Raw genomic sequence first — 27535 nt, forward strand, 5'->3', positions numbered from 1 at the left:
CCTTAATTACGCATTCACCTTCTCATCCTATTTAAGGCAGATGGTGAAGGCGTTGCCCAGGTATTATGGGGTCATGCCGGATTCCCATAAGGGGGATTTTGGTACCTTTATGGCCAATTTGTCTCAGCTGCGTCTCTACCTTTTTCACGCAGTTTACGATGCGTTTCAGTTGGCCTCTCGTGTATCCGCCTTTGCGGTGGCGATGCGCCGTCTCGCATGGCTTCGTACCCTGGATATGGAACTTGCAAGAACGTCTGGCCAATCTTCCATGTGTGGGCTCCGAGTTGTTCGATGATTCCTTGGAGGCGGCGACCAAACGCTTGTCTGAACATGAGCGCTCTATCGCCTCATTGGTCCGTCCGAAACCCCGGGCCCCGCCGCAGAAGCCGTTTAGACCTCCTCCGCGGCGATACCCACAGAAGTCGACGCCGGCTTTCTCGAGGCCTCCGCCCAGGCGTCCCCCTCAGCAGGGCAGAGCGTCCCAACCAAAGCCTCAGGCGCAAGGGGCGTCTATACCGGCTCTGTCTTTTTGACGTGATGCGCGGTTGGGGGCGGGCCCTCTCCGCACTGTCAAAGGACCCCCTTCCTATCGGGGGCCGATTGCAGGCCTTTCTTCCAGCCTGGGCCGAGATCACGTCGGACGCTTGGGTGCTCCGGATCATCTCCGAGGGTTACTCGCTAAACTTCTTAGCCATGCCGCCAGAACATCCGCCGGGGGCTTCTCCTGGCTGTCGAGACCAGCTTCCTCTTCTCCTGTCGGAAGCCAGGTCCTTGTTGAGCCTTCGGGCGGTGGAGCCCGTGCCCCCGAACCAAAGGGGACGGGGTTTTTACTCCCGTTACTTTTTGGTCCCGAAGAAGACAGGGGACTTACGCCCCATTCTGGACCTCTGGAGGCTCAACAAGTTCCTTGTCCGGGAGAAGTTCCGTATGTTGTCCCTTCCAGTCCTGTACCCTCTGTTAGAATCGGGGGACTGGATGTGCTCCCTGGACCTGAAGGAAGCATATACTCATGTTCTGGTGCATCCCGCCTTCCGCAAGTTCCTCAGGTTCCAGGTGGGGGAGTTGCACCTCCAGTATCGGGTCCTCCCGTTTGACTGGCTTCGTCCCCTCGAGTCTTCACGAAGTGTATAGTGGTGGTCGCGGCAGCCCTGAGATCTCGGGGGCTGCAGGTGTTTCCCTACCTGGACGATTGGCTGATCAAGGTGTCCTCCAAGGAAGGGGTTATTTCGGCGACCCGACAGACTATCATCTTCCTTCAACGTCTGGGGTTCGAAGTGAACATCCCCAAGTCTCAGTTGTGCCCGACTCAATCCCGTCAGTTTATCGGGGCTGTGCTGGACACGGTTCGCCTCCGTTCGTTCCTCCCCCCGCCACGGTTGGAGGTCCTGCTTCGATTGAGTCGCCAGGTTTCGTTGCTGCCCTCAGTTTCGGCGCAGCGCATGATGGTCCTGCTCGGCCACATGGCGTCGACGGTCCATGTCACTCTGTTCACCCGTTTGCACCTGAGGCTTCCTCAGTAGACCTTGGCCTCCCAGTGGCGTCAGGATCGGGACCCAGTCTCCTCCCCCTATAACTGTGACTCCTTCCTTGAGACGCTCGCTCCGTTGGTGGACCAACTCTTCCAATCTTTCCGGGGGTTTGCTCTTTCTCGTTCCTCCGCATCGCAAGGTCCTGACCACGGACTCTTCGGAGTACGCGTGGGGAGCTCATCTGTACGGTCTGCGGACTCAAGGTCTATGGTCGGCAGAGGACCGGAGTTGTCACATCAATGTTTTAGAACTTCGTGCCATTTTTCTGGCTGCTCGAGCGTTCTGCCACCTGCTGCACGATCAGGTAGTCCTTGTGCAGACGGACAACCAGGTGGCCATGTATTATGTGAACAAACAAGGGGGAACGGGCTCTTGGTCCCTGTGCCGGGAAGCCCTGCGCCTTTGGGAATGGGCGATCTCCCAGAACATCTTCCTGCGGGCGGTTTACATTCAGGGAGAGAAGAATTGTCTGGCCGACAAACTCAGTCGTCTTCTCCAGCCGCACGAGTGGTCGCTAAACTCCCGAGTTCTGCGCGAGGTCTTCGACCGCTGGGGGACTCCTCAGGTGGATCTGTTTGCCTCCCCGGAGACTCGCAAACTGCCCCTCTATTGTTCTCGGATGTATTCCCCGGACCGTCTAGAGGCCGACGCCTTTCTTCTCGACTGAGGAGGGAGGTTCCTTTATGCGTTTCCTCCTTTCCCTCTGATCTTGAGGACGTTGGTTCATCTCAAGGCGTCCAGAGCCACTATGATTCTCATTGCGCCTCGTTGGCCTCGTCAGCACTGGTTCTCCCTGCTCCTTCAACTCAGTGTCAGGGAGCCTCTGCTTCTGCCTGTCTTTCCCTCTCTGCTGTCTCAGAGTCGGGGTTCGCTGTTGCATCCCAATCTTCAGTCTTTACATCTGACGGCTTGGTTCCTTTCCCCGTGACTTCACAGGTTTCTCAGTCTGTGAGGGAGGTTCTGGAAGCCTCGCGCAAGGTCTCGACTAGGCTTTGTTATTCTCAGAAGTGGACCAGATTTTCTTCCTGGTGTTCCTCGAATCATCTGGATCCGAGTTCGGTTCCGGTGTCTTCGGTTCTGGAATATTTGTTGCATTTGTCCAAGTCTGGGCTGAAGACGACTTCCATTAGGGTGCATCTCAGTGCGATTGCTGCTTTCCATCGGCATATCGAGGGTCGATCTCTCTCTCTTCATCCTCTGGTGATTCGTTTCATGAGGGGTCTAGTGAATGTTAATCCTCCTTTGAAACCTCCTCCTGTAGTTTGGGATCTTAATGTGGTTTTGGCTCAACTGATGAAGCCTCCCTTCGAGCCTATTGACAAATCTCATCTTAAGTTTCTCACTTGGAAGGTGATCTTTTTGCTTGCGCTCACGTCCGCTCGTCGGATTAGCGAGCTGCAGGCTTTGGTTGCGGACCCGCCCTTTACTGTGTTCCATCATGACAAGGTGGTTCTTCGCACCCATCCTAAATTTTTACCTAAGGTTGTGTCTGATTTCCACCTCAATCAGTCCATTGTTCTTCTGGTGTTTTTTCCAAAGCCCCACTCTCATCCTGGGGAGGCGGCGCTTCACAAGCTTGACTGTAAGAGAGCGTTGGCCTTTTATCTTCAACGCACCAAGTCTCATCGGAAGGTTCCTCATTTATTTTTGTCTTTTGATCCTAATCGGTTGGGACGTCCTGTTTCCAAGCGCACCTTGTCCAACTGGTTGGCTGCTTGTATTTCTTTTTGCTACGCTCAGGCTGGTCTCGCGCTTCATGGTCGGGTCACGGGACATAAGGTCCGAGCGATGGCAGCTTCTGTGGCGTTCCTCCGGTCTACTCCAGTGGAGGATATCTGCAAGGCTGCCACTTGGTCTTCGGTTCATACTTTCACCTCCCACTACTGCCTGGATACGTTATCCAGGAGTGACGGCCGGTTTGGCCAGTCAGTTTTGCGTAATCTGTTTTCCTAAATTGCCATCCTCCCACCTGCCCTTTTTTGGTTGGCTTGGAGGTCACTCACATGTGAGAATATCATGCCTGCTTGTCCTGGGATAAAGCACAGTTACTTACCGTAACAGGTGTTATCCAGGGACAGCAAGCATATATTCTCACAACCCACCCTCCTCCCAGGGGATGGCTTCTTTGCTGGCTATGGAACTGAGGACCACGAGGTGGGAATGCACCCTCTAGTGGGCAAGAAGGCATGCACATGCGTGGTGCAGCATAGCAAACTTGAAACTTCAATCAAGTTTGCTTGAAAAGCTGTCTGCGCTGGGGCTCCGTAGATGACGTCACCCACATGTGAGAATATATGCCTGCTGTCCCTGGATAACACCTGTTACGGTAAGTAACTGTGCTTTCTCTGCGTACAGTGTGCTTTGTGGTTTTTTTAAATTTTGTGGTTACCGTTATGTATGAGACTACGACAGGAACTCACAGCAGCCATTTTCTATGAGTGATCTGCACGGTGTAGAAGCGTAGGAAGATTGCTCCTGCCCCGAAAGCCTGCTAAATCACCAGGTAAAGTCTGGGATGCCAGGAGGGAGACGGGAAGGTCCAGAATGAGGTAGGGTTGGGTCAGAGTCGGCCAAAAAGTTATTTGCGGTTTTTCACACTTCCCTGTCCTGCTCTGCAACTAACCCCCGTGAATACGGAGGGAAAAGTGTAGTATGAAGATTAACTTATTATCATGGCCTACTAAGAATACAAGGCATTCTAAGGCTGGTAGTATAGACTTGATGATTCTTGGCTTTAAGTCAGAATTAACAATAGCACCTACTTCTTACCCTTTTCTTTTCCACTTGAGAATAGGCAAATAAATGTTTGATAGCCTTGGTGACATAGTGACCCTAGGGTGGCCCATCGTTGTCTTTCAGACATGTTTCTGTAATCTGGAAGATATCCCATTTGTTATCAAATGGGAAAATTTTCATGTCAAACTATAATATATTGAAAATGTATATGGCATTGAAAAAAAAAATTTGGATTGAAGGTTGAGATTTCAGCACAATACTGGACAGTTTTTTAATACTATATTATGACTGTAGAATTATAATGATCTCCTTAAATTTCTAACAAAGATATGAATGATTATTTTTACTCTTTAAAGGTTTAAAAAGTAATAAATAGAAATTAAACTTTACAAAAGAAAATAGTGATACTTTAATTATTGGACTAATGGTGTATTTTTTGACACTATTTTGAATGCAAAGTCCTTTTTTTCGGGGGGAGGGGGTGCTAAGGGTGGGTTCAGCAGTGCACCTTCCCCTCCCTCCAGAAGCTCCCATTGCCTCAACAGTCACAGACTAAAGCCTCCCTCCATTGCCAAATAAGCTACAGGTGGATGGGTGCTGAAGAGAGCAGTAGCTTCTTATCACTGTGTTCCCTTTTACTATAATAAATGCCTTGTTGTACATTACTTTGAGCATACAGAGTCTCCTCACTTAATGACCTACCTGTTCAATGCGCACACAGACTTACGACCTGCATTCTCTGACCGGTCAGTATACCACAAGCTGCCGGCAGCAGTTCTTACACATTGCTGGCAGCTGGCCCGGAAGCCTTCCTTCTGACTCGTTTGCATTTCACATCAGAAGCTAGGCTTCCAGGTCAACCACCAGCTGTGTGTAAGAGCCTCATTAACAGGTGACCCAGAAGCTTGCCGGCAGTTGACCTAGAAGCCTTCCTTCTGATGTGTTTGCATTTCGCATCCGAGGGATTGTGTCCGGGTCAGCTGCTGGCAGCTTGTAAAAACTTTTGCTAGCATCCTGAAGAAACAGTATGTGGGCTGGGGTGGTGGGAGGGGAGAGAGGGAGAGAATTTGCTGCATGGACGTTAATAGGTGGATCCTTGCTTATTGACTAATTTGCTTAACCACCTAGTCGTAGGAATAGAACTCGGTCATTAAGTGAGGAGAATCTATATTATGAATGTGCTATACCAAAATAGGATCTCCAATTGCTCTAGCTGCAGTTTTAACCTTTCCCTGTTGCTCATCAACCTGCTGTTAATAGCTGCAGCCTAAAACTTCTCCATAACCTACCCAGCTACCCCAGTCTTTACATTACATCCTTACACCCTAGCAGTAGCCTTTCTCAATGCCTCTTCTAATGCAACAGACACATTATTCCTGAGCCTGTGGGTAGTTAGTGTATTCCTGTGAGAGTTCTTGTAGAGAGACTCATTAGCATTCTTTTGCTCCGCCTCCCATCTCTCTGGGCTGTCCTCCAATTCCTTAGTTGTTTCTCTACAAGCAAGATGGTTGGAGCTGCAAAGGATTCCATTCTTGGGATATTTCTGACTGGAGGAGATCCCAGACTCCTAAGGCCGGAGGTCTGCATCCAAGGGGCAGAATTCCCTGCAGTGCACCCAATTGGACAGCCTGTGCTAATGGTCCAAGAGCTCAGGGACTGGTTCCTTGGGAGCAAGACTCGCCCCAGGTTCTGTCTGCAGTGGGCTTGAGTGTAACAGCCTTTCCTAGTCCCTGTTCTCCCTCCCCTCTTCTGAAGTAGCCAGATCTTATCAACAAGGCTGCTGGAGAATAACTTCCTCAGGATCGGTGCTCCTTATGGGTGATGTTGCTGCTCCTCCTTATTAACAAGACTCCATGTGGGCTGCCTATCAAGGGTGATTCCCCCCCCCCACCCCCCCGGTTCTCAACATTTTAGCTCTTGCTGTCACCATAACTTTCTCTAACTCTCATAGCGCTCTTATCCCCTACCTTGTGGTACATACTCCCATGGCTTTCAGTTCACCCATCACTATCTCCACTAGAATATACCTTCCGTAGCTCTTTCGATGACCACCACTCCATATACCCGCCTGTGACCAACTCTTCTCTCTCTCTCCCCCACCCCAACCCATGCCACAGCACAAAGAAACCCAGCTTGCCGTCTCCTACCTTCTGCCTCTCAGCCCACGGACACCCTACGTCTCTGACCCATCACAAGTGGAAGTAAAGGAGAATGGCTACACATTGTGCAGTATCCTCCTCTTCTGCCACTTTGGTGCATAATGCAAAATTTGAACAGAGTGGTTCAAATTTTGCTTGCAGAAGAGGTGACACACAGCCCCTCTCCTTTTGTTATGCTTGTGATCAGCACTGGACTGGTGACTTGGGGAGGTGTATCCATGCTTGGGCATTGGTGGTGCTGTGATGAGGGAGTCACGTGAGAATTGAGAGTTTACCATTGATGCTGCTTGCTTCCTGCAGCTCTGACAAAACATTGGCATCAGGTCGGAGATATTTTAGTTACCATGGCAACTTGGTGCCTGGTGTGTATCGAACTCTGCTATAACTAATGAACAGGAAGTCAACCAGGCAACATTCAGTATTATTTATATAATAAATTACTTATATCTTTACCATAATAAGAATACATTAAACATCTTCAAGTAAATATTTAGATAACTATCTTAACATAATGTAATTTAAATAGGATATGTGGACCTCTACTATAATATCCTGATACTTTTACAGTATTTGCTTGGTGAAAATAAAACCAGTTAGTGTGTTTCTGTTTTATATACTGCTGTAGAAAATACTGTAATACAGTAGAATCTTAGTTAACTGGTACTCTGTTAACTGGCACTCTCATCCAACTGGTAAAAAAAATATCCGAGATAAAAAAAAACTTCCCTGAAACACAAACCCTCCTCCCTCCATCAAGCCCTGAAGCACTAGAAGTAGCGGCAGTCCTGAGCCGCAAACCATACCTCCCTCTTGACCCGAAGCACCAGCACAGCCACAAATCCCCCCACACTTCCTCCCTCAAGCACCCAAGCATCGAAGCAGCTGAAATGCAAACCTCCGCCCCATGGCACTAGCATGACAGCGGTCCTGAGCTGCAAAGCCCTTCTCCCTCCCTCAAGCCATGAAGCAGGCGGTGGTCCTGATCCGCAAGCTCCCTTACTTACTCGAAGCGGCAGCCGATCAGCAGGAGGCAGTGCTTATAACAGGCTGCTCGCGGCCATCCCCAGCAGGGCCTTTCTTCTGACACATCACTTCCTGTGAGAGAAACCGGGGAAGAGGGGGTCTGAAATTTATGTTTTGGGGAGTTTTTGCATGTTCCTTTTCCTCAAAAATCATATTTTTGCTGGTTTTTAGCTTTATTTTAGTTGCTGTTTTAGCGATTTTAGCACCAAAATCTGACTCTGGCTATCTTGAATTTTTAGCGTTATATATATATTTTTTCAAAAGTTCCCTACAGCTCCAAATATATTCTTTTTGCCTCAAAATTTGAGATGGATCCTTGGGCTCTTTCATCACTAATCCATGCCAGGATTACGCACATTCTGCATTGCACTTGGAGAGGTGTGAGCTTAGGGCTTAGCCTCTTTTTTGCTGTCTCGGCTCGAGGAAAGGGCGACTATACTGCTTAGGTGGGCTGTTCTTTTTTCAGGTCCCACAATCAGTGGCCATTCCGCTCGAAAGAGCATGGAAGCCACAGAGCTTAAAAACTGTAAATTTGAATCATTTCAGGGTGACTCTTTGCTCCCTGGTTTGGCTTTTCTTTGGAATTCATCCATTTAATGTAGAAAGCCTTCCAGGAGAGCTGTTCTACTAAGGCGCAGACTTCCTGCGTTTTGGACTCAGCACGTCAGGATTCAGCCCCTCAGGGGTTTTCTACCTTGTCTCACACTACTCAGCCCTTGGGAGCAGTGGATTCTGATAATGATGATATCTCTTTCACTGTGCCACTGTTGTCCACAAATGCGCCTCCCGTTTCAAGGGAGCTTTGGATCCTGTTATGGCCTTGGATCCTGGTGATGATCTCATGGTCCTGCGCTTCTTTCAGCCTACGGCCCTGCCAGATCTCATTTCTGAGACTGCATAAACGAAATTTGGACTCCCAGCCAGTTCCTTCTGCTTCCTCCTCCCTGATGTGTGGAGTGAGAATTCAGTCTGTGGCGTTTCCCTGGCATGCGAACATTAATGTTTTGATCACAGATCATTGGGATTCTCCTGAGGGCTCTCTTAAGGTAATGAGAGCCTTGTTTCGCCTGTATCCTATGGCATAGTAGTGTCAGCAGCCTAAAATGGCTTCTTTGGTGGCACAGTGACACCAGGTTGGAGGAGGTCCCTCTCAGAATTGGGGGCTGCCTCTTGGTGTTTATTCCAGCTTGGATTCACATTACATCCAATCGTTGAGTTCTGGAAATCATCCATACTGGATTGATTTGTGGACTCTCCAGCAGGGTGGATGGAAAAGGTTGCTGGATATCGAGGCCCTAGAGCCTGTCCCACTCAAAAACTCGGGCTTTGGCAAATACTTCACATACTTTATCATGCCAAAGAAAGGCTCCGACAATTGGAAACCCATTCTGTACCTTACATATATGCAGAACTCAGAGTTCTGTGCTTCCGCATGGAGTCAGTTTGTTCTGTCATAGTGGCAATTTCGTCCGGGAGAGTTTCAAGTTTATTTTCTATTTGATATACTGCCTATCTTAAAGTCTTAAATGGTTCCTGGCATCCCTGGATTTGATGGCCTACTTGCATATTCCCATTTTCAAGACCACAGGAAGTTTCTCAAGTTCCATGTCCTGGAACATCATTTTCAGTTCTTAGCTCTGCCCTTCGGCCTAGCGACGGCTCCTTGATCTTTCACCAAAGTTATGGTGGTGGTGGTCACAACCCACCTGCGTAGGATGGAGCTGCGTAGGATGCAAGCTCATTCCTACCTTGTTTGCTGTGGGGTGGCATACAATAGATCAGATGATCAGCCTCATGGAGGAATTGGGTTGGATGGTGAATTATTGCAATCTTTGACGCCGACTCAATCACTGGAGTCTCTGGGAGTCTTGTTTGACACAGTGGCCAGACGTTTCTACCTTCCAGAGGCACAAAGCTGCTTTGTTCAGTTTTCCTGCCTTCTAGCAAAGTCTCCATTGGCATGGGTCTATTTCAAGTCCTGGGTCCTTTGGTGACCTCAATAGATGTGGTTCCTTGGGCGAGGGCCCATATGATTCTTCTCCAACATGCATTGCTCTCACATTGGTGCCCGCAGATGGACTCATTGCATAAGTTTCTGTTCTGGACATTGGAAGCTTGGACCATTCCCAGTCCTTTGCCAAGGGTATGCCCCTTCAAATACCTTCCTGGGTAGTTGTAATGACGGATGCCAATCTCCTTGGTTGGGGAGCTCATTGCAACTGTCATCCGATTTGGGGGCATCCTCTCGGAGGATGTAGTTGATCAACAGGCTGGAGCCAAGCAGTCAGATTCTTCTCTGATAAAGTGACAGTGGTGGCTTATGTCAATTGCTAGGGCAGCACCTGGAGTGCCCAGCTGTATCTGGGAGCTCACCTCTGCAGGTGCTATCGGCAGACAGACCTTGGACCCTGGCAACTGGACACTGTCAACGACAGAATTTCAAACCATTGTTCGCCGCAGGGGTTGGCCTCCTTTCAACCCCATGGCAATGAACAAAAAGGTGGACAGGATCTTCAGTTGAAGACACAAACCTGGAAGCGAGGGTCTAGACCAGGGATTCTTAATCTGGGCTCTGTGGACCTCTAGGGTGTCCATGGATGGGTTTCAGGGCAGTCCATGAGGGTCAGATAAAAATAAACATTTATATTCACTGTACAGTCTGGTACTGTTGATTTTTCTCGCAGATAACGAGAGAATTAATGTAGTAGTAGCAGTAATGGTAGTAGAAAACGTAGTAGTAGTAGATCTGTTTATTTGCACAAGAGGATTGTATTTCATAATTAGAACGAGTGGCCTTTACTTTTTGCATAAAAATGGAGTGGTTTTTTAGATTACTTTAAAGTTTAATAATACTTTGTGAATGTCATATGTATGAAACAATCAAATCTTGATAAATAACGTACATTATATTCATTGCATGCAAAGTTGTGTTTGTTAATATTTCTGGGGAAGGGGATTGATAGCGTTCATCAGATTCTTAAAGGGGTCCATGACGCAAAAAAAAGAAAAAAAAAAGGTTAATTATCACTGGTCTAGACGCTCTAGTCCAGCCGTGGCCTCAGGGCCTACTCTTGTACATTTTTCTTCCTTGGTCCATGATAGGCTGAGTTTTACACAGGATTGCAACTCATCAGAGAAAGGTTATTCTGGTGGCTCCAGATTGACCCTGCAGACCGTGGTATGCATATGTGATATATCTTCAGATGGGTCCCGACCTCTGGTTTCTGGTACTTCCGCACCTTTTTTCTCAGCTTCCAGTATGCATAGAGGATCTAGATTGCTTTATCTCTTATAGCATGGCTCTTGCACACCAGGTGCTAGAATGGAAAGGATATTCAGAAGTGGTTATTTCCACACTTCTCCAGGGCTAGGCAGCATCTAAGGCAGGGTTTCACTCAGTGATTTAGCCTGCAAGAAAATACCCTTTCTGTTCCTTCACTCTCTCCATCCCATTGTCCACCATCTCTCTCCCGGCTTCCCAGTCTCACCTTCAAAGCAGCATGCAGAAGATCACCGGTCAGCTGTAGCGATCCTAGCTGGCTGGTGTAGCCTCCGCAGCACATTCCCTTTGCCGCGGTTCCATATGTCAGGAGGGGCAGGACTGCGGCAAAGGGAATGTGCTGTGGAGGCCGATGGCAGCCTGCTAAAGTCACTACAGCCGATTGACTGCTTTGAAGGTGAGACCGGGAAGTTGGAGGACGCTAGAAAGAAGGGGGGGGGCGGGGGCCCTGGTGTAGAAGTACATGGAGGGAAGGGGGGAATCCAAAGAGATGTGCATATGCTGGACTGAGGGTGGGAGGGGGAAAGAAATAATGGGTCTAAAAACGGAGGAGAGGGAGAGAGATGGTGGACAATGGGATGGAGGGAGTGAAGTTGGACACAAGGGATGGTGTGGAGGGGGGATAGAGATACTGGATAGGAGGGTAGTTGGGAAGAGAAAGGGAGAGGTAGACCCTGGGGTGGTGGGGAAGAAGGGAGAGATCCTGGATGAAAGGGTAGTTGAGAAAAGGAGAGATGGTGGATCTAGGGATGGTGGGGTCCATCGCTGCAGCTGCAGGGATGGAGACGAAAAAAAGGAAAGATTCCAGACCGCCAGGGGACGAAAGGGAAACAGAAGGGGAGGACAGAGATGGAAGATGGATGGTTAGCACCGAGGAAGAAGAAAACAACAAATGGGCAGGAGACTCTAGCAAGCGAGTTATCAGAAGACAAAGAGAAACCAGAGCCTGGGACCAACATGATTTGAATAATGATCAGACAACAAAAATAATTGTATTTTCTATTTTGTGATTATAATATGTCAGATTTGAAATGTGTACCCTGTCAGAGCTGGTGTTAGATAGCTAGTGTAAACTAGGATCTAAAACAGAGGAAAAGTCTTTATTTTGTTTACACCACAGAGCCAGGGTGGGGTTGGAGAGATTATAACCCTATACTTCTATTAAGACTAAGTATCTTAATAAAAAATTTGGCCCGTGACTTAGCCTGTGTTTTAGATTTCAGCCCCTTATATAATTGAGTTCGACATCCTTGATCTAAGGCCTCCATTGAGACCACCTACACTTACAAGAATAAACAAGTGGCTCTTAGCAAAAAAGGGTTTTTTCCCAAAGTGATTTCCACCTTGTTCAAGGTCCTGAAGTTGTCCACTTCCTTGTTTTATGTCTGGGTTTGGAATGTCTTTGAGGAATGGTGCAGTCAGTGCTCAGTCAACTTGGGCATAGGTGATTTCATAGGTGGAGAATATCTATAGGGCAGTGACCTGGTCATCTCTCTGTTCCTTTGTTAAATCTTTACAGACTAGATGTGCTGTCCACAGCCCATTTGGCAGAAGTGTCATTTAGGAGCCTTGTCTTTCCCCACCCAGTGAGCTCTGCTTGGTTACAACCCATTTCAGGATGATGCAACCTGGATGCTAACAAAGGTTAAATATTACTTATACTTATTAATTTTCTTTCCTTTAGTCTGGCTTGCATCATCCTGAGATCCCCCTCTCCCCCCAAAAAAGGTTGATGGAGATCTTAAGCTTAAAGAGAGATGTTCTGAATTTGTGTAGTCGCAGTGATTTATGGGACCATATGCCACTTCGGCAGAAGCATACAGGAATTTATCCCAGGACAAGCAGGCAGCCTATTCTCACATGTGGCTGACATCATCCACGGAGCACAGATGTGGACAGTCGCAGAAGCAGTCTTGCTTGAAGAAACTCAGAAGTTTTGAGTCTGCCACACCGCGCATGCACAAGTGCCTTCCCGCCCAGCACAATCTTTCCAGAGGCTTGCTTTTTCAAACGCCCCCTCATCAGAAGGTCCTTACGACAGACTCTTCGACCTTCGCTTGGGGCACTCATCTTGAAGGTCTCCGTACTCAAGGCCTCTGGACCAGTATGGATCGTCAGTGTCATATCAATCAGTTGGAACTCAGAGCGATCCTCAAAGCTCTCCATGCTTTTCAACATTGCTTCACGACACAGTAGTCCTCGTTCGAACGGACAACCAAGTTGCCATGTATTATGTCAACAAACAAGGAGGGACAGGGTCTGCTTCCCTTTGTCAAGAAGCTCTGGAGGTTTGGGACTGGGCAATCTGCCACAACACCTTCCTCAAAGCTGTCTACATTTAAGGGGCAAAGAATTGCTTGGCGGACAACTTGAGACATCTACTGCAACCTCACGAATGGACTCTCCATTCTTCACCTCTTCGCCATATTTTTTCACAGTGGGGAACGCCACAGATAGACCTCTTTGCAGCTCCCCACAACTACAAACTGCCTTAGTTCTACTCCAGGATATACACTCCTCACCGCCTCGAGGCAGATGCTTTTCTTCTGGAATGGACAAATCTTTTCCTCTACGCATTTCCTCCATTCCCTCTCATTCTCAAGACTCTGGTCAAGTTGAAGAACGATCATGCCACCATGATTCTAATCGCTTCTCGGTGGCCGAGACAACCCTGGTACTCCCTTCTACTTCAACTCAGCAGCAGGGAGCCATACCTTCTACCAGTTTTTCCTTCTCTGCTTACACAGAGTCAAGGATCTCTGCTTCATCCCAATCTGCAATCTCTACACCTGACAGCCTGGTACCTCTCAATATAACCCCTCTTCAGTTTTCTCAATCTGTAAGAGACGTTTTAGAAGCTTCTAGAAAGCTTACAACTAGACAATGCTATCACCAAAAATGGATTAGATTTTCTACATTGTGTTTTTCTCATCATAAGGAGCCTCAACATTCCTCCTTATCTTCTGTTTTGGACTATCTTTTGCACTTATCCAATTCTGGCCTCAAGAGGGAGAATTAGAAGGGCTTGAGCATGCGCAGATGTATGCTCAAAGCCGGCAGAGACTGGGAAGAAGATCTACAAGCGGCACCGGCACTTGTGGTCTGCGTGTCGGTGCTAAAGGGGGGGTGAGTTAAAGTTGGTCGGGCGGGGGGTTCCTGTTCTCGGGGGGAGGGGTGCCGATTCGAGCGGGAGGGGGCCCTTTGCGAGCGGGGGGGGAGCGATGCCGGTTATCGGGGGGTGCTCGCAAATCGAGTCAACACTCGGTTTGTGAGACGTTTTGCGAGAATGTTTTGCTCGTCTTGCAAAACACTCGCAAACCGGGTTACTCGCAAACCGAGGTTTGACTGTATTTTATTGATATACTCCCTGGGTTTTCTAAAGACCTTGGTCAACACAGGCTTTTAGAGTTCCAGCAAGTCATTGCTACTTAGCACAACTCGGGTTACACCTTCTTCAGTCATCTTATGATGGTTTTGAACTTTCCTCGAGGGTCACTGCTTTCTCAGTAGCGATGCGCCACCTTGCCTGGCTTCACACCATTGATACGGATCCCAACATTCAGGATCATCTGGCCAATGTTCCTTGTGAAGACAAGACCTCTTTGATGAATCGATAGAGGCTGCCACCAAGAATTTGTCTGAGCATGAGAAATCTTTTGCTTCCATCATCAGACCAAAGCCTACGCCAGCTCCTTCCAAGCCTTCTCAACCTCTTCATCCTATCAGAGGCATTATCCTCTGAGGGCAGCTCCTTATACTCGAACACCTCCCAAGAAACAACAACTATAGAAGCAACAGAAACCTCAGTCTTCCGCCATGCCTTTTTGATTCTCAAACAGAGCATAACCTCCATCATTCTGCCTCTGTCCTTTCCTCTTCCCATCAGAGGTCGTCTCCATCATTTTTACCATCGATGGGAGACCATTACATCTGACCTCTGGGTGCTGTCAATAATCAGGGAAGGATACCCTCTTAAGAACATAAGAAGTTGCCTGCGCTGGGTCAGACCAAAAGGTCCATCTCGCCCAGCAGTCCGCTCCTGCGACGGCCCATCAGGTCCATGACCTGCAAGGTGATCCTTGTCTAAACCAGTGTTTTTCAACCTTTTTACACCTATGGACCGGCAGAAATAAAAGAATTATTCTGTGGACCGGCATCAGTCCATGGACCGGCAGTTGAAGAACACTGGGTTAAGTTGTGGGCCAGATCCCGCCCATCTCTACCCAATCTCCACCCCAGATCCCGCCCCCATAATAGTACTAATTGCACCTTGCAAGTCCCGTGCCTCATCTGGAAGCCTTCCCTCTGACGTTGCAACGTCAGAGAGAAGGCTTCCGGTTCAGGCGCAGGATGCCCTTAGGAGCCACTGCCCATGGCTTTGTGCACTGAGTCAGTTAGGAAGAGGGAGCTGGCTCAAAGATAACGCCGCATCGATCGCACCATGGACCGGAGGTTGAAGAATACTGTTTTGGGCCTGATGCACATGCTGGTCCTGTGGACCACACAAAAAGAAGCCTCAGTTGCAACTTCAATATAATCTGATAGTTATACTGGTTGTCTCAGGGACTAATAGACATATATTGTCAATTGAACATCAAATGTATGGACCTTCAGACCACCTTAAGGGTACATACTCCAGGCTTTAAATCTCTTCGTCGGTCCTCCTTTTATTAACACATAAATTTTTTTGCTTTTTTGTTTTTGTCTTATTTTAAATATTTAAAATTCATGGAACATTACTTAGCTCTATCTTAGAGTGATGTTATCCATTCTTCTCCTTTCCCGACATGCATGTTTTCACCAAAGGAAACTTTCTTCAGGGTCGAGGAAAACTGCAACACAGTAACACATTATCTTAACATTGACACCTCACACTGGCAACCTAAAACAACTGGATGGCCTCATTTCATTCTAAATTTACAGAATCAAAAGTCAAGACTGAAACACCCAGACCCTGCAGCATTTTAGAGTATTTCTTACCAACACAGGAGCTAATTCATGCTGTAAAGATGGCTGCGGTTTGTTAATCAAGAGAGTTATATACAGCTGGCCACACGCACACAGAGCAAACGTAAGGAGATGTCACCCAGCAACCACAAGTGACGTTATCCAACGCCCGTGCAGGGCTCAGCAAAAGAACCAGCAAAAGACCGGCAGGAAATTTCTGTGGACCGGCACTGGTCCATGGACCGGTGGTTGAAGAACACTGGTCTAAACCCTTTAACTCCCTTTATCCTTCTATCTAAACCCTTTCATAACATATCTCTACCTCTATCTGTATCCCTCAATCCCCGTATCCTTCAGGAATTTATCCAATCCAAGAGAGTATCCTTCCAATCCATCCCAGACCGCCCCTCTTTTACAGGAAGCTCAAGCTCTGTTTCGCCTCCGTGCCATCGAGGAAGTTCCCTTGGAACAGCAGAGCAGGGGATTTTACTCCCATTACTTCCTAGTTGCAAAGAAGACGGGCGATCTGCAGCCCATACTGGAACTTAGGGCTTCCAACAAATTTTTAATCAAAGAAAAATTTTACATGCTGTCCCTGGCATCTCTTTACCCCCTTCTAGATCAGAACGATTGGCTATGTTCTCTAGATCTCAAGGAGGCTTACATTCACATCCCTATTCATCTGGCCTCCCGTCAGTAACTCAGATTTCGGGTGGGGAATCTGCATTTTCAGTACAGAGTGCTACCTTTCGGCCTGGTATCATCTCCAAGAGTGTTCACCAAGTGCATAGTGGTGGTGGCAGCAGCTCTGCGGTACCATGATCTTCAGGTGTTCCCCTACCTGGACGACTGGCTCATCAAAGATTCAACATCTCAGGGGATTATTGTAGCGACCCAATGGACTACGTGGTTCCTACAAAGTTTGGGATTTGAAATCAACTTTCCCAAATCCTACCTTCAGCCTTCTCAGAACCTATATCGGAGCTGTTCTGGATACTGTCCAACTCGGAGCATTCCTTCCTCAGCAGCGTTTGGATGCTCTTCTTCAGCTTTGCTGCAAAGTATCTTCCCTTTCTTCACTCTCAGCGAGACACATAATGGTACTACTTGGTCACATGGCCTCGACAGTTCACGTGACTCCTTTTGCCATACTTCACCTTAGAATTCCTCGGTGGATCCTGGCATCTCAGTGGGCGCAAGCTTGCGACCCACTTTCTCAACACATTACAGTCACTCCTTAATTGAGACAGTCTCTTCACTGGTGGATGCTCTCTTCCAATCTCTGCAGAGGTTTACTGTTCCAGACACCTCCTCATCAGAAGGTTCTCACAACAGATTCCTCGACCTACGCTTGGGGGGGCTCATCTTGACGGTCTCCGTACTCAAGGCCACTAGTCATCAATCTGTTGGAACTCAGAGCGATCTTCAAGGCTCTCAAAGCTTTTCAGCATCTTCTTCATGACCAGATAGTCCTTATTCGGACAGACAATTAAGTCGCCATGTACTACGTCAAAAAGCAGGGAGGAACAGGATCTCTCCCTCTTTGTCAGGAAGCTCAAAGGGTGTGGGACTGGGCAATCCATCACAACACCTTACTGAGAGCAGTCTACATTCAAGGAGAGAAAAACTGTGTGGCAGAGAAATTGAGTCGTCTTCTGCAACCTCTTCATCACATTTTTTCTCAGTAGGGAACTCCTCAAATAGATCTCTTTGCGTCTCCCCACAACCTACCTCAGTTCTGCTCCAGGATATACTCTCCTCATTGCCTCGAGGCAGATACTTTCCTTTTGGAATGGACAAATCTCTTCCTGTATGCATTCCCTCCATTCCCTCTCATTCTCAAGACTCTTGTCAAGCTCAAGAACGATCATGCCACCAACGATCATGCAACCCTGGTTCTCCCTTCTACTTCAACTCAGCAGCAGGGAGCCATACCTTCTACTAGTTTTTCCATCTCTGCTTACACAGAGTCAAGGATCTCTTCTTCATCCCAACCTGCAGTCTCTACACCTGACAGCTTGGTACCTCTCAACATAACTCCTCTTCAATTTTCTCAACCTGTTTGGGACATTTTAGAGGCTTCCAGAAATCCTGCCACTAGACAATACTACCTCCAAAAATGGACTAGATTTTCTACGTGGTGCATCTCTCATGACAAGGAGCCTCGAGATACCTTCTTGTCTTCCGTCTTGGATTATCTTCTGCACTTATCTACCTTTGGCCTCAAGTCTACATCCATTCAAGTCCATCTTAGTGCAATTGCTGCTTTCCATCAGCCTATTGAAGGGAAACCCCTTTCTGCTCATCCGGTGGTTTCCAGATTTATGAAAGGACTTTTCAATGTCAAACCTCCTCTCAAACCGCCTCTAGTGGTTTGGGATCTCAATGTTGTTCTTGCTCAATTGATGAAGCCTCTTTTTGAACCAATGGATACGGCTCATCTGAAATATCTCACTTGGAAAGTGGTGTTTCTCATTGCCCTCACATCTGCTTAAAGAGTTAGTGAGCTGCAAGCTTTAGTTACTGATCCACCTTTCGTAGTTTTCCATCATGATAAGGTGGTCCTCCGTGCTCATCCTAAATTCTTACCTAAAGTGGTTTCAGAATTTCATCTCAAATCAATCCATTGTACTTCCAGTGTTTTTTTACAAGGCCATCCTGGAGAATCAGCTTTTCATACCACACATCTGCTCCTCAACTTTTTGTCTCCTTCGATCTGAACAAGTTGGGACATCCAATTTCTAAGTGAACTATCTCCAACTGGATGGCTGCTTGTGTCTCTTTCTGCTATGCTCAGGCTGGACTGCATCTACAGAGTCGAGTCACAGCTCACAAAGTCAGAGCCATGGCGGCTTCAGTAGCTTTCCTCAGATCTACTCCTATTGAGGAAATTTGCAAATCTGCCATCTGGTCCTCGGTTCATACTTTCACCTCTCATTATTGTCTGGATGCTTTCACCAGACAGGATGGCCATTTTGGCCAGGCAGTGTTACAAAATTTATTCTGCTGAATTGCCAACACTCCCACCATCCCATTCTGGTTAGCTTGGAGGTCACCCGCATGTGAGAATATGCTGCCTGCTTGTCCTGGGATAAAAGCACAGTTACTTACCGTAACAGTTGTTGTACAGGGACAGCAGGCTGCTATTCTCACAACCCATCCACCTCCCCTGGTTGGCTTCTCTGCTAGCTATCAACTGAGGAGACACGCCCTGTGATGGGCAGGAAGGCACTCGCACATGCGCAGTGCGGCAGACTCAAAACTTATGAGTTTTTTCAAGCAAATCTGCTTGCGAGGCTGTCCGCATCCGGGCTCTGTGGATAACGTTACCCACAAGTGAGAATAGCTGCATGCTGTCCCTGGATAACACCTGATATGGTAATAAACTGTGCTTTTTCACACAGCACTATCCCTTATACTTGAGATTGTTATTAGGAAGTCGGTTTCTTTATCTCCATCTGCTGGTAGACAAAGGTAACAATCCACTATCCAGGATGATTCTGGACAGTAGGAAAAGAAATTAACAGGTTTGACTAAATTTCAACTTAATTGATAAATATTGATTGCAATAAAAAAACATTAGTTTGGCCACCAGCCAACACTATATTTTTTCAAAACAGCCAGGAAAAAATGTATATTTCCTTTTACCTTTTACTCATTACTAATAGAATTTGTAGAGAATTGACACAAGGTGTACTACCACTTACTGATAGTAAAATGCCCCTCCCCCCATCCCCAAACCTTGCAGTGGTGTAGTGTTGTTTTGATTGACTTTTAAAGAGACCTTCATCTAGGATCACTTATTTTAAGGATATAAAAGTTGATTTTTATCTGACCTGGCTTTTTCTCTGTACAGAAAAAGCTCCTAATTCTGGATTGAGTGGCAGTGTAAAGTTCAGTGGGCAGATTCTCAAAACCTACTGCCAGCATTAAGGCCAGTTAGTGCATGAATAACATGTGTTCTAATCTGTGCAACATTCTCAGAGGGTTTTATTGCAGAGATGGCTACAAATTGAATTTAAATGTAGTCAAATGGATGCTAAGGATGTCATTTGCTATGCTTCTCAATGCTCAGATAACATGCCCTGTTTGTACCGCTGGAAAACCATCATCAGCTTTGAGCTGTTTTTGAGAGTTAAAAAAAAAATTTCCAATCTAAAATCTGCCAGTTTTGATTTCTTTTGAAAGTAAAGAAAGCTCATGCAAACCAGTAAGCACAGGTACTAAAAGAGAGATGCGCATGAGTCCAAGAAAACCCGAAAGTGAAAATATATGTTGGCACCTGTTTTCTGTGGTGCAGTGGTTAAGAACATAAGAACATAAGCAATGCCTCTGCTGGGTCAGACCTGAGGTCCATCATGCCCAGCAGTCCGCTCACGCGGCGGCCCAACAGGTCCAGGACCTGTGCAGTAATCCTCTATTTATACCCCTCTATCCCCTTTTCCAGCAGAAAATTGTCCATTCCTTTCTTAAACCCCTGTACTGTACTCTGCCCTATTACGCCCTCTGGAAGCGCATTCCAGGTGTCCACCACTCGTTGGGTAAAGAAGAACTTCCTAGCATTCGTTTTAAATCTGTCCCCTTTCAACTTTTCCAAGTGTCCTCTTGTTCTTTTATTTTTTGAAAGTTTGAAGAATCTGTCCTTCTCTACTCTCTCTATGCCCTTCATGATCTTATAAGTCTATCATATCCCCTCTAAGTCTCCTCTTCTCCAGGGAAAAGAGACCCAGTTTCTCCAATCTCTCAGCGTATGAGAGGTTTTCCATCCCTTTTATCAAGCATGTTGCTCTCCTCTGAACCCTCTCGAGTAACGCCATATCCTTCCTAAGGTACGGAGACCAATATTGGACGCAGTATTCCAGATGCGGGCGCACCATCGCCCGATACAATGGCAGGATAACTTCTTTTGTCCTTGTTGTAATACCCTTCTTGATTATGCCTAGCATTCTATTTGCTTTCTTAGCGGCTGTTGCGCACTGTGCCGTCGGCTTCATTGTCATGTCCACCATTACCCCCAAGTCCCTTTCTTGGTTACTCTCATTCAATAATATCCCTCCCATCGTATAGTTGTACCTCGGGTTTCTGTTTCCAACATGCAATACTTTACATTTCTCAACGTTGAACTTCATCTGCCATCTCGCCGCCCATTCCTCCAATTTGTTCAAGTCCCTTTGCAATTCTTCGCATTCCTCTTTAGTCCCAGCTCCACTAAATAGTTTTGTATCGTCCGCAAATTTTGTTATCTCACACTTCGTGCCTGATTAAAGCTACAGCCTCAGCAGGGGTTGTGGGTTCAAACCCACGCTGCTCCTTGTGACGCTGGGCAAGTCACTTAATCCCCTTCCCCCCCCCCCTCCATTGCCCCAGGTACATTAGATAGATTGTGAGCCCACCAGGACAGACAGGGAAAAATACTTGAGTACCTGAATAAACTCATGTAAACCGTTCTGAGTTTTCCTGGGAAAATGGTATAGAAAATTGAATAAATAAGTATTTTAAAAAGAAAAGATTATATTTAGAGATGCAAAAGAGTGGCATCAATGTGTGCTTAATGGTTGGGTTTTTCCCAGCGCGTGCACACAAGAGCTGCACTTAGTGCAATACTTTTCTGCGCGAGTGCTAAGCGCCTTCCTCCCTCTTGCTTTTGCTTTTACAGCATTTATATAATTTGAATCATTTCCTGGGAGCATTGGAGTGCTAGATTTCTGTGCTGTTCCAGTGGTATTGGGATGTGTGCTGTTGCCTCAACTATGGGAGTTCCAAGAACTGGCCTGCAGGTGTCTTAGAGTTGAGGAGAGCTCATACTGAAAAGAGTCCATATTGCTGACTGTGACCTTCCCGTATAAACAACATGCCTGGTAACACTGGGAAGTCTAGAGGGGTTGTGTATGTACTACGCTACAGCATTCTTGGCTTAGTCACAGAACTGGCTTGTTTACACCTATAAATAAAGAGTCTATTTGATCCCTTGCTCCTAAATTTATTTACCAGAGAACAGACTCTTCATATTGTAGAGGCTTGACATGGATTCATGCTGATATGCAACACTCAGTACAGCACAGATGGTGATTCAGGCCCACTTCTTATATCCTGTGCTTCTAAGCGCTTTTGGGAAAAGTTTTGGGTTGGACCTTTAAACAAATGCTTCTCGTCAGGTGTTAACATGTGGTACAGTGCAGCAAATGTGTTTTATTTTTTTAGGAGGAGGAAGAGGGAGCATCAAATTTGAACAGGGGGTTTCTGGCCTGAGTTGGGGTAATAGTGCTGAAATGAGTTCAGTAATTTTGTTTCTGGCATGTTCTCCTCTTGGCTTATGTCAGTGCTTGCTTGGCTGACAGCTGTTTGTCTATCTCACTCTTCACCTGTTTTACAAGACTTGACAATTGTGCAGTGGATTTCAACCAAATAGTTTATTTTACTTGTTACTGACCTGGAAATACAGAACGGCACAAAGGAGTTACGGTCTGACGTCTGGTAATGCATGAGCCTACTTAAGGTAAAATGCTGTCTCTCTAGACTCCTCCCTTGACTTGTCTCTTGCATGCAGTTTCTTAGTGATTTTATTTATTAATGAGGACTCTTTTCTCTATGTGGGATTCTTTTTAAAAATAATTTTAAGGTTAGGAAAGGGCTTAATAACTGATGTTGCTTATAAACATGTAAAAATGAATGCATGATGTAAACACATAAAAATGAATGCAAGATGTGCATGGCCCTTTTGGAAACACATTGTATTAGAATTCATATTAAAAGACTGTGTTTTACAAGGCCTGCAGTTTGTGGGTTTCTAGAATTTGTGTAATAAAATTTTCTTATTTTTTGCTTTGGTGGACTTGTAAAGGAAGCATTAAAAGCTGGACTATCTGGTGCTTCAGTAGTTTAATTTTTCTTTCATGTGGAGGTAATGTTGCTTTTATGCTCTGTCCATGGTTTCAGCTTGATATGAATAGATTTTACAGCAGGCCTTCTACCTTGTGCACGCACTCCCTTGCCCGTCTGTGCCATAACTACAACGCATTCCGAAAATTATCAAAACCACTCTGTTTGACAAATTCATCACCTAAACAGACCAATCTGCGCTCACTACGCTTTTTCACCCTACAAACCCGAAGCAATCTTCAGGCAATTCCTACCCCTCTCACTTTCCCTCTCCCTTTCAACCCCTCTTACATTTCCCTCCACTACAACCCTTTTCTTCTGTAAAATTCCCCTCATGCATTTGTAATTCGCTGAATGTCCAGCCTTTTTTCAATGTGAACCGCCTAGAAGTCGTCTGACTATGGTGGTATAGAAAAATAAAGTTATTATTATTATAAAATGTCCAAAGTAAGTCCCATCAGCAGAGCTGAATTCAGTTCAGACTTTGTTATTTTGTGGTGCCCTTCCTAAATCTCACTTGGTATATTTGTTTATTCGGGTTTGATATACCTCTGAATCTTACTCAGAGTTCTCAGCGATGTACATCAACACTAAGTATAAAAAAATAAAAATAAAAAAGGAACACCAGTTAAAATAGGAAAGCACACCAGAGAGCAACAATTTCAATCATCAAAATTTAAAATACAGAATACATTTTCAAGATGATATGCTGAAAGCCTTCAATAGATATGATCCATTACTAAAGCATCTGCCCCAAATGCTTGCTGGAAAAAATGTGTATCTTGCGCTTGGTGTGTTTTTTTTAAGTGCACTCTTTTTCCAGTTGCTCTTAGAACATAAAGGATTATGGAGTCTATTCTAATACGGGGTGCTGGCTACATATGCAGTTTCATATAAAATGCAGAAAAAGCAATGAATGATCTGGAGCCAGGACCTGCTTAGGATTATTTTTATAGAATGGCAAAATGCTGGACTAGTATAAACGGTTTTGCATATTATTCATGGGTATGCCTCAGCCCCACCACTCCTCCGCTGTACTATCTCATGACGGCGGGGAGGATTATGTGGCACTTCATCACTGGCTGCTCATATTTTTAACTTATATAGTGCTTCGTGCATTTTTATAAAAAAGATGCTATTTCTAATATGAAAATAGTATAAATACTTAGCTTATCAGCCAACGTCTGGGAGTCTAACCCGACATGTTTCGCGCCTAGTGGCGCTGTATCAAGGGTCTCCCTACAGTAAAAAAAGAAACAGTTACCATCACATAATGTATAACTGCCCCTACTATTTAACCTTCCTACTACGGTAAAATTAGAAAATGTGTGCTTACCGAGTACGCGCTTGTCACCCGACTCATAATAGTGTTAAGAGTAAGATGGCTGTGGCGTCTGACCTCGGGATATATATACTGTCAACTTTCATTCATAATCATGCACCTCCCCCCAGGGTCTGATTAGACAAACCTCTAACCAACCATTGACATCCACTCTATCTCTCCATTCAATCCAAAGGGTGCAACAGTATCCAATGTAAAAATATACCTCTGTTCACTTTCATTCAATTTCTTGTGATCTTTGTGATAATATGCAAAACCGTTTATACTAGTCCAGCATTTTGCCATTCTATTGTTTATACCATCATTTGGGACTGGTAAAATAAACCATTATTATAGCCATATTTTTGGAGGCTTACAGGTTTATTTCTATGGCAGTATTATGGTGACACATTGGGCTGTGAAGTCGGTAGATAAATCCTTCGATTCCAACTTCTCAATTTCTGGCACCCATGACTCCAATTCCAGGTACCCAAAATTGTCTCCGACTCTGACTCCAACTCCACAGCCCTGGTGACACAGAAACAGTCCCTCCCCCCCCCCCTCAGTAGCTCCAGAGGTGGTTGTTGCTTATGGGCGTTTTTTTGAGTACTTGTTCTGATCCTTAAGTGTGTGGAAGATGAGTTCACTAAACTGTGCCATTTTTCTGAACGTTTGCAGAGTTGGAAGTGAGCATGAAAAAATAGTGGTTGTATGCAGAGGAAGGGGTGTGATTAGGGTCACCATATTTGCCAAGTTAAAAAAGAGGATACCTGACCTCTGCCCTGCCCCACCCCATCCCTACCTCCCACTAGTCTCACCCCCTAAATGACACCCCCCCTCACCTCACTGCCTCTCTCCAGCCCACCATCTGGGCCATCCCAGAGTCAGGAATGGCTTTTCAGTATCTTTTCCAGCCCTGCAATTTAAAAACTGAGCAGCCAGCAGTGTTGGTGATATGATCCTTCTGCCATCGGCCCGCCCCAGAAGCCTTCACTCTATAGCACTTCCTGTTCCCACATAGTTGGGAAGCTGCAGAGTGAAGACTTTCAGGGCAGGCCGATAGCAGAAGGATTATGTTAATAATGCAGACAGCCGCTTGAAGTTTTTAAATTGCAGCACCATAGAAGGCACTGCGGACAGGGGAGACTCATAAAAGCCATACCCAAATCTGGGCATTGGGACTGGACTGGAGAGAGTGAGTCCAAAACCTGGACAAACTCCTTTCAGTCCAGGAAACCATCCAGACACCTGGATAACAGATAGTCCTCTAAAAAGAGGACATGTTTGGGTAAATCGACATCTGGTAACTCTAGGTGTGATGTTGCTTTATAAAGCATCTTGATGTTTTTCTTTCCTTTTCTTGTCCTATGGTGGTACTTTGAAGCTGTTTGTATTTGAATGATCTTCTATGCTGAGAGGGACTGAGCTCTGTGTGCACACGGGTGGGGAGGTCGGGGGGGGGGGGAATCCTGTCCTGTTTTTATGTGGTAGACTTAAATTTTTATAATTATAAATGGCTCTGCCTAAATCTTGTCTATTGCTCTTCTGTCACAACAGGGCCTCATTAGCCGTGTTACAGACACAGTGAAGAGCATTGTTCCTGGGTGGCTGCAGAAATACTTCAACAAAAGTGAAGATGGCTGTGCGGATGCAAGAGAGACAAGGGAAACAGCAGAGGAAAGCAGGGAGGTTGATCTCCACCACATTCATACTGGTGATGGAGATCCTGCTCCTGTGCATGATGGCAGAGTCACACCAGAGCCAGAAAATGACCACATAGCAGGTGAGTATGGCAATGTGACACTCATCAACCATAGTCGTGGAAGATTTTTAAGGGGGAGGGGATGTTTACCATTGTGGATGTAAACATTCATGCTGATTATATAGACCAGTTCAGACCAATGGGTTGTATCCCTCTACCAGCAGATGGAGGTAGAGATATTGAATTCTTCCAGTAACATCACTGGTATAAGGGCTGGTGTAGCCTGGAACCTTTTAGTATTTCTGCCACCAGTCGCTAGTGTAGGTTGGACTGTTTTTAACAGTTCAGGCTAGATTCCCTGGGATGTAGTTTTGACCTGCATTCTCTGAGGTTGGCTGGTAATGATCCTCAGGTTCAGACCATGGTCCTCACACCAGTTGAGTCAAGAAGGGTTTGTCGTTCCATAGCCCCAAACATCAACCTACATGCTCTTGCTCAGTGAGACTTGCTGGTACCAGTCCTTAAGGGACCCCCCTCTAAGTACACCTCTGAAGCCATTAAAGAAAAAAATGGCTTTTCAGGGGGAATAAAGGTGTGTGTTTTGTTCTCTCCCCTCCCCCCCCAAACAAAGAAAACAGTGACAGACTTAGAGTAGTACTTTTTCCAGGACAAACGGACCAGTGAGTTATGCTTTGGAGTCTGGGAGGAGTCTTTGTGTCACCTGTGTGGCTTCCATGCCAAATGAATTTCAGTATGGTACCTATGGGAACCAGCAGCTGAGCACTGTTGCTAGCTTTTATTATCATATACACGATACAGCAGGTGTGCTTTCAGCCCCCCTGCCTCTGGAAGGGGTATTGTGGTTCGACCCAACCTTGTTAATTGCAATTCTTTTGACTTTGGTAGGAATGGCAATTATTTTGCCTCCCTCGTGCCAAGGTGCAGATCTGCATGAGGAGGTAGATACCATTGAATGGAGGGGATGGAGAGATGCCATGCTCACCTTGTTCAGGTGGTTGTGTAGGAAGGAGTCTGTATAGGGAGGAGTGGACCAGTGGTTAGAGCTCTAACCTAGAGAGCTGCACGGGAACGGGGATGACGGGAATCCCGCGGGACCCGCGGGTTCCCCCTTTGGGTCACGGGGATCCCGTGGGGACGCCCCCTAGGGTCGCGGGGATCCCATGGGGACGCCCCCTAGGGTCGCGGGGATCCCGTGGGGATGCCTCCGAGGGTCGCGGGGTTCCTGCGGGGTTGGATCGCAGTGCATTCGAGCCGCGAGGGTACTCTCCTCCTCCTTACCTGCACTGTCGCAGCACACAGCCGAACGGAAGTCTTCCCGATGTCAGCGCTGACGTCGGAGGGAGGGCTTAAGCAAAGCCCTCCCTTCCTCCGACGTCAGCGCTGACATCGGGAAGACTTCCGGTCGGCTGTGTGCGGCAGGGCAGGTAGGAAGAAGGCAATGGCGAACGAAAGAGGGGGAGGGGGTGGTCCGCCCCGAAGAATGTGCACAGCCGGTCAGGTCCCCCGATCGACCGACAACAGGCCCGGCCGACAAACCTCCCTGCCCTGTAGCCGCGAATCTAAATTACTTCTTACAGCAGCTTCAATACTCCAGCTGCTGTAAGAAGGTAATTTAGATTCGCGGCTACAGGACAGGGAGATTTCTCCGACCGGGCCTGTTCTGTTGTCGGTCGGGTGCGGAAACGCCACAAAGGTAAGGGACAGGGAGGGAGGAAAGGTGGAGTGGAGAAGAAAAGACACTTAAGGGGGGAGAAGGCCGCTGAAAGCACTGGGGAAGACAAAGGGGTGGAGAAGGACGCTGAAAGGACATGGGGTAAACGGGAGGAGGGGGGGAAGTATGCTGAAAGCACATGTGGAAGACAGAGGGGGGTGAAGGACCCTGAAAGCACTGGGGAAGACAAAGGGGTGGAGAATGCCACTGAAAGGACATGGGGAAAA

At 46.7% G+C, this 27535-nt stretch overlaps 1 protein-coding gene across 4 annotated transcripts in view; it reads left to right on the top strand.

Annotated features, from left to right (window-relative positions):
• Positions 1-27535, top strand: part of NUP153 (nucleoporin 153) — a 310572-nt gene that overhangs the window by 12237 nt on the left and 270800 nt on the right. For 3 of the 4 annotated variants that reach the window (XM_033934594.1, XM_033934593.1, XM_033934596.1), the window contains exon 2: positions 25432-25657. In XM_033934594.1, coding sequence (XP_033790485.1) covers positions 25432-25657 — 226 coding nt within the window. Of the gene's footprint in view, positions 1-21755; positions 22171-25431; positions 25658-27535 lie in introns of those variants that run through there. The other variant, XM_033934595.1, reaches the window with a different exon arrangement.

Source organism: Geotrypetes seraphini, chromosome 2, assembly GCF_902459505.1.
Source record: "Geotrypetes seraphini chromosome 2, aGeoSer1.1, whole genome shotgun sequence".
Classification (NCBI taxonomy): Eukaryota; Metazoa; Chordata; class Amphibia; order Gymnophiona; family Dermophiidae; genus Geotrypetes; species Geotrypetes seraphini.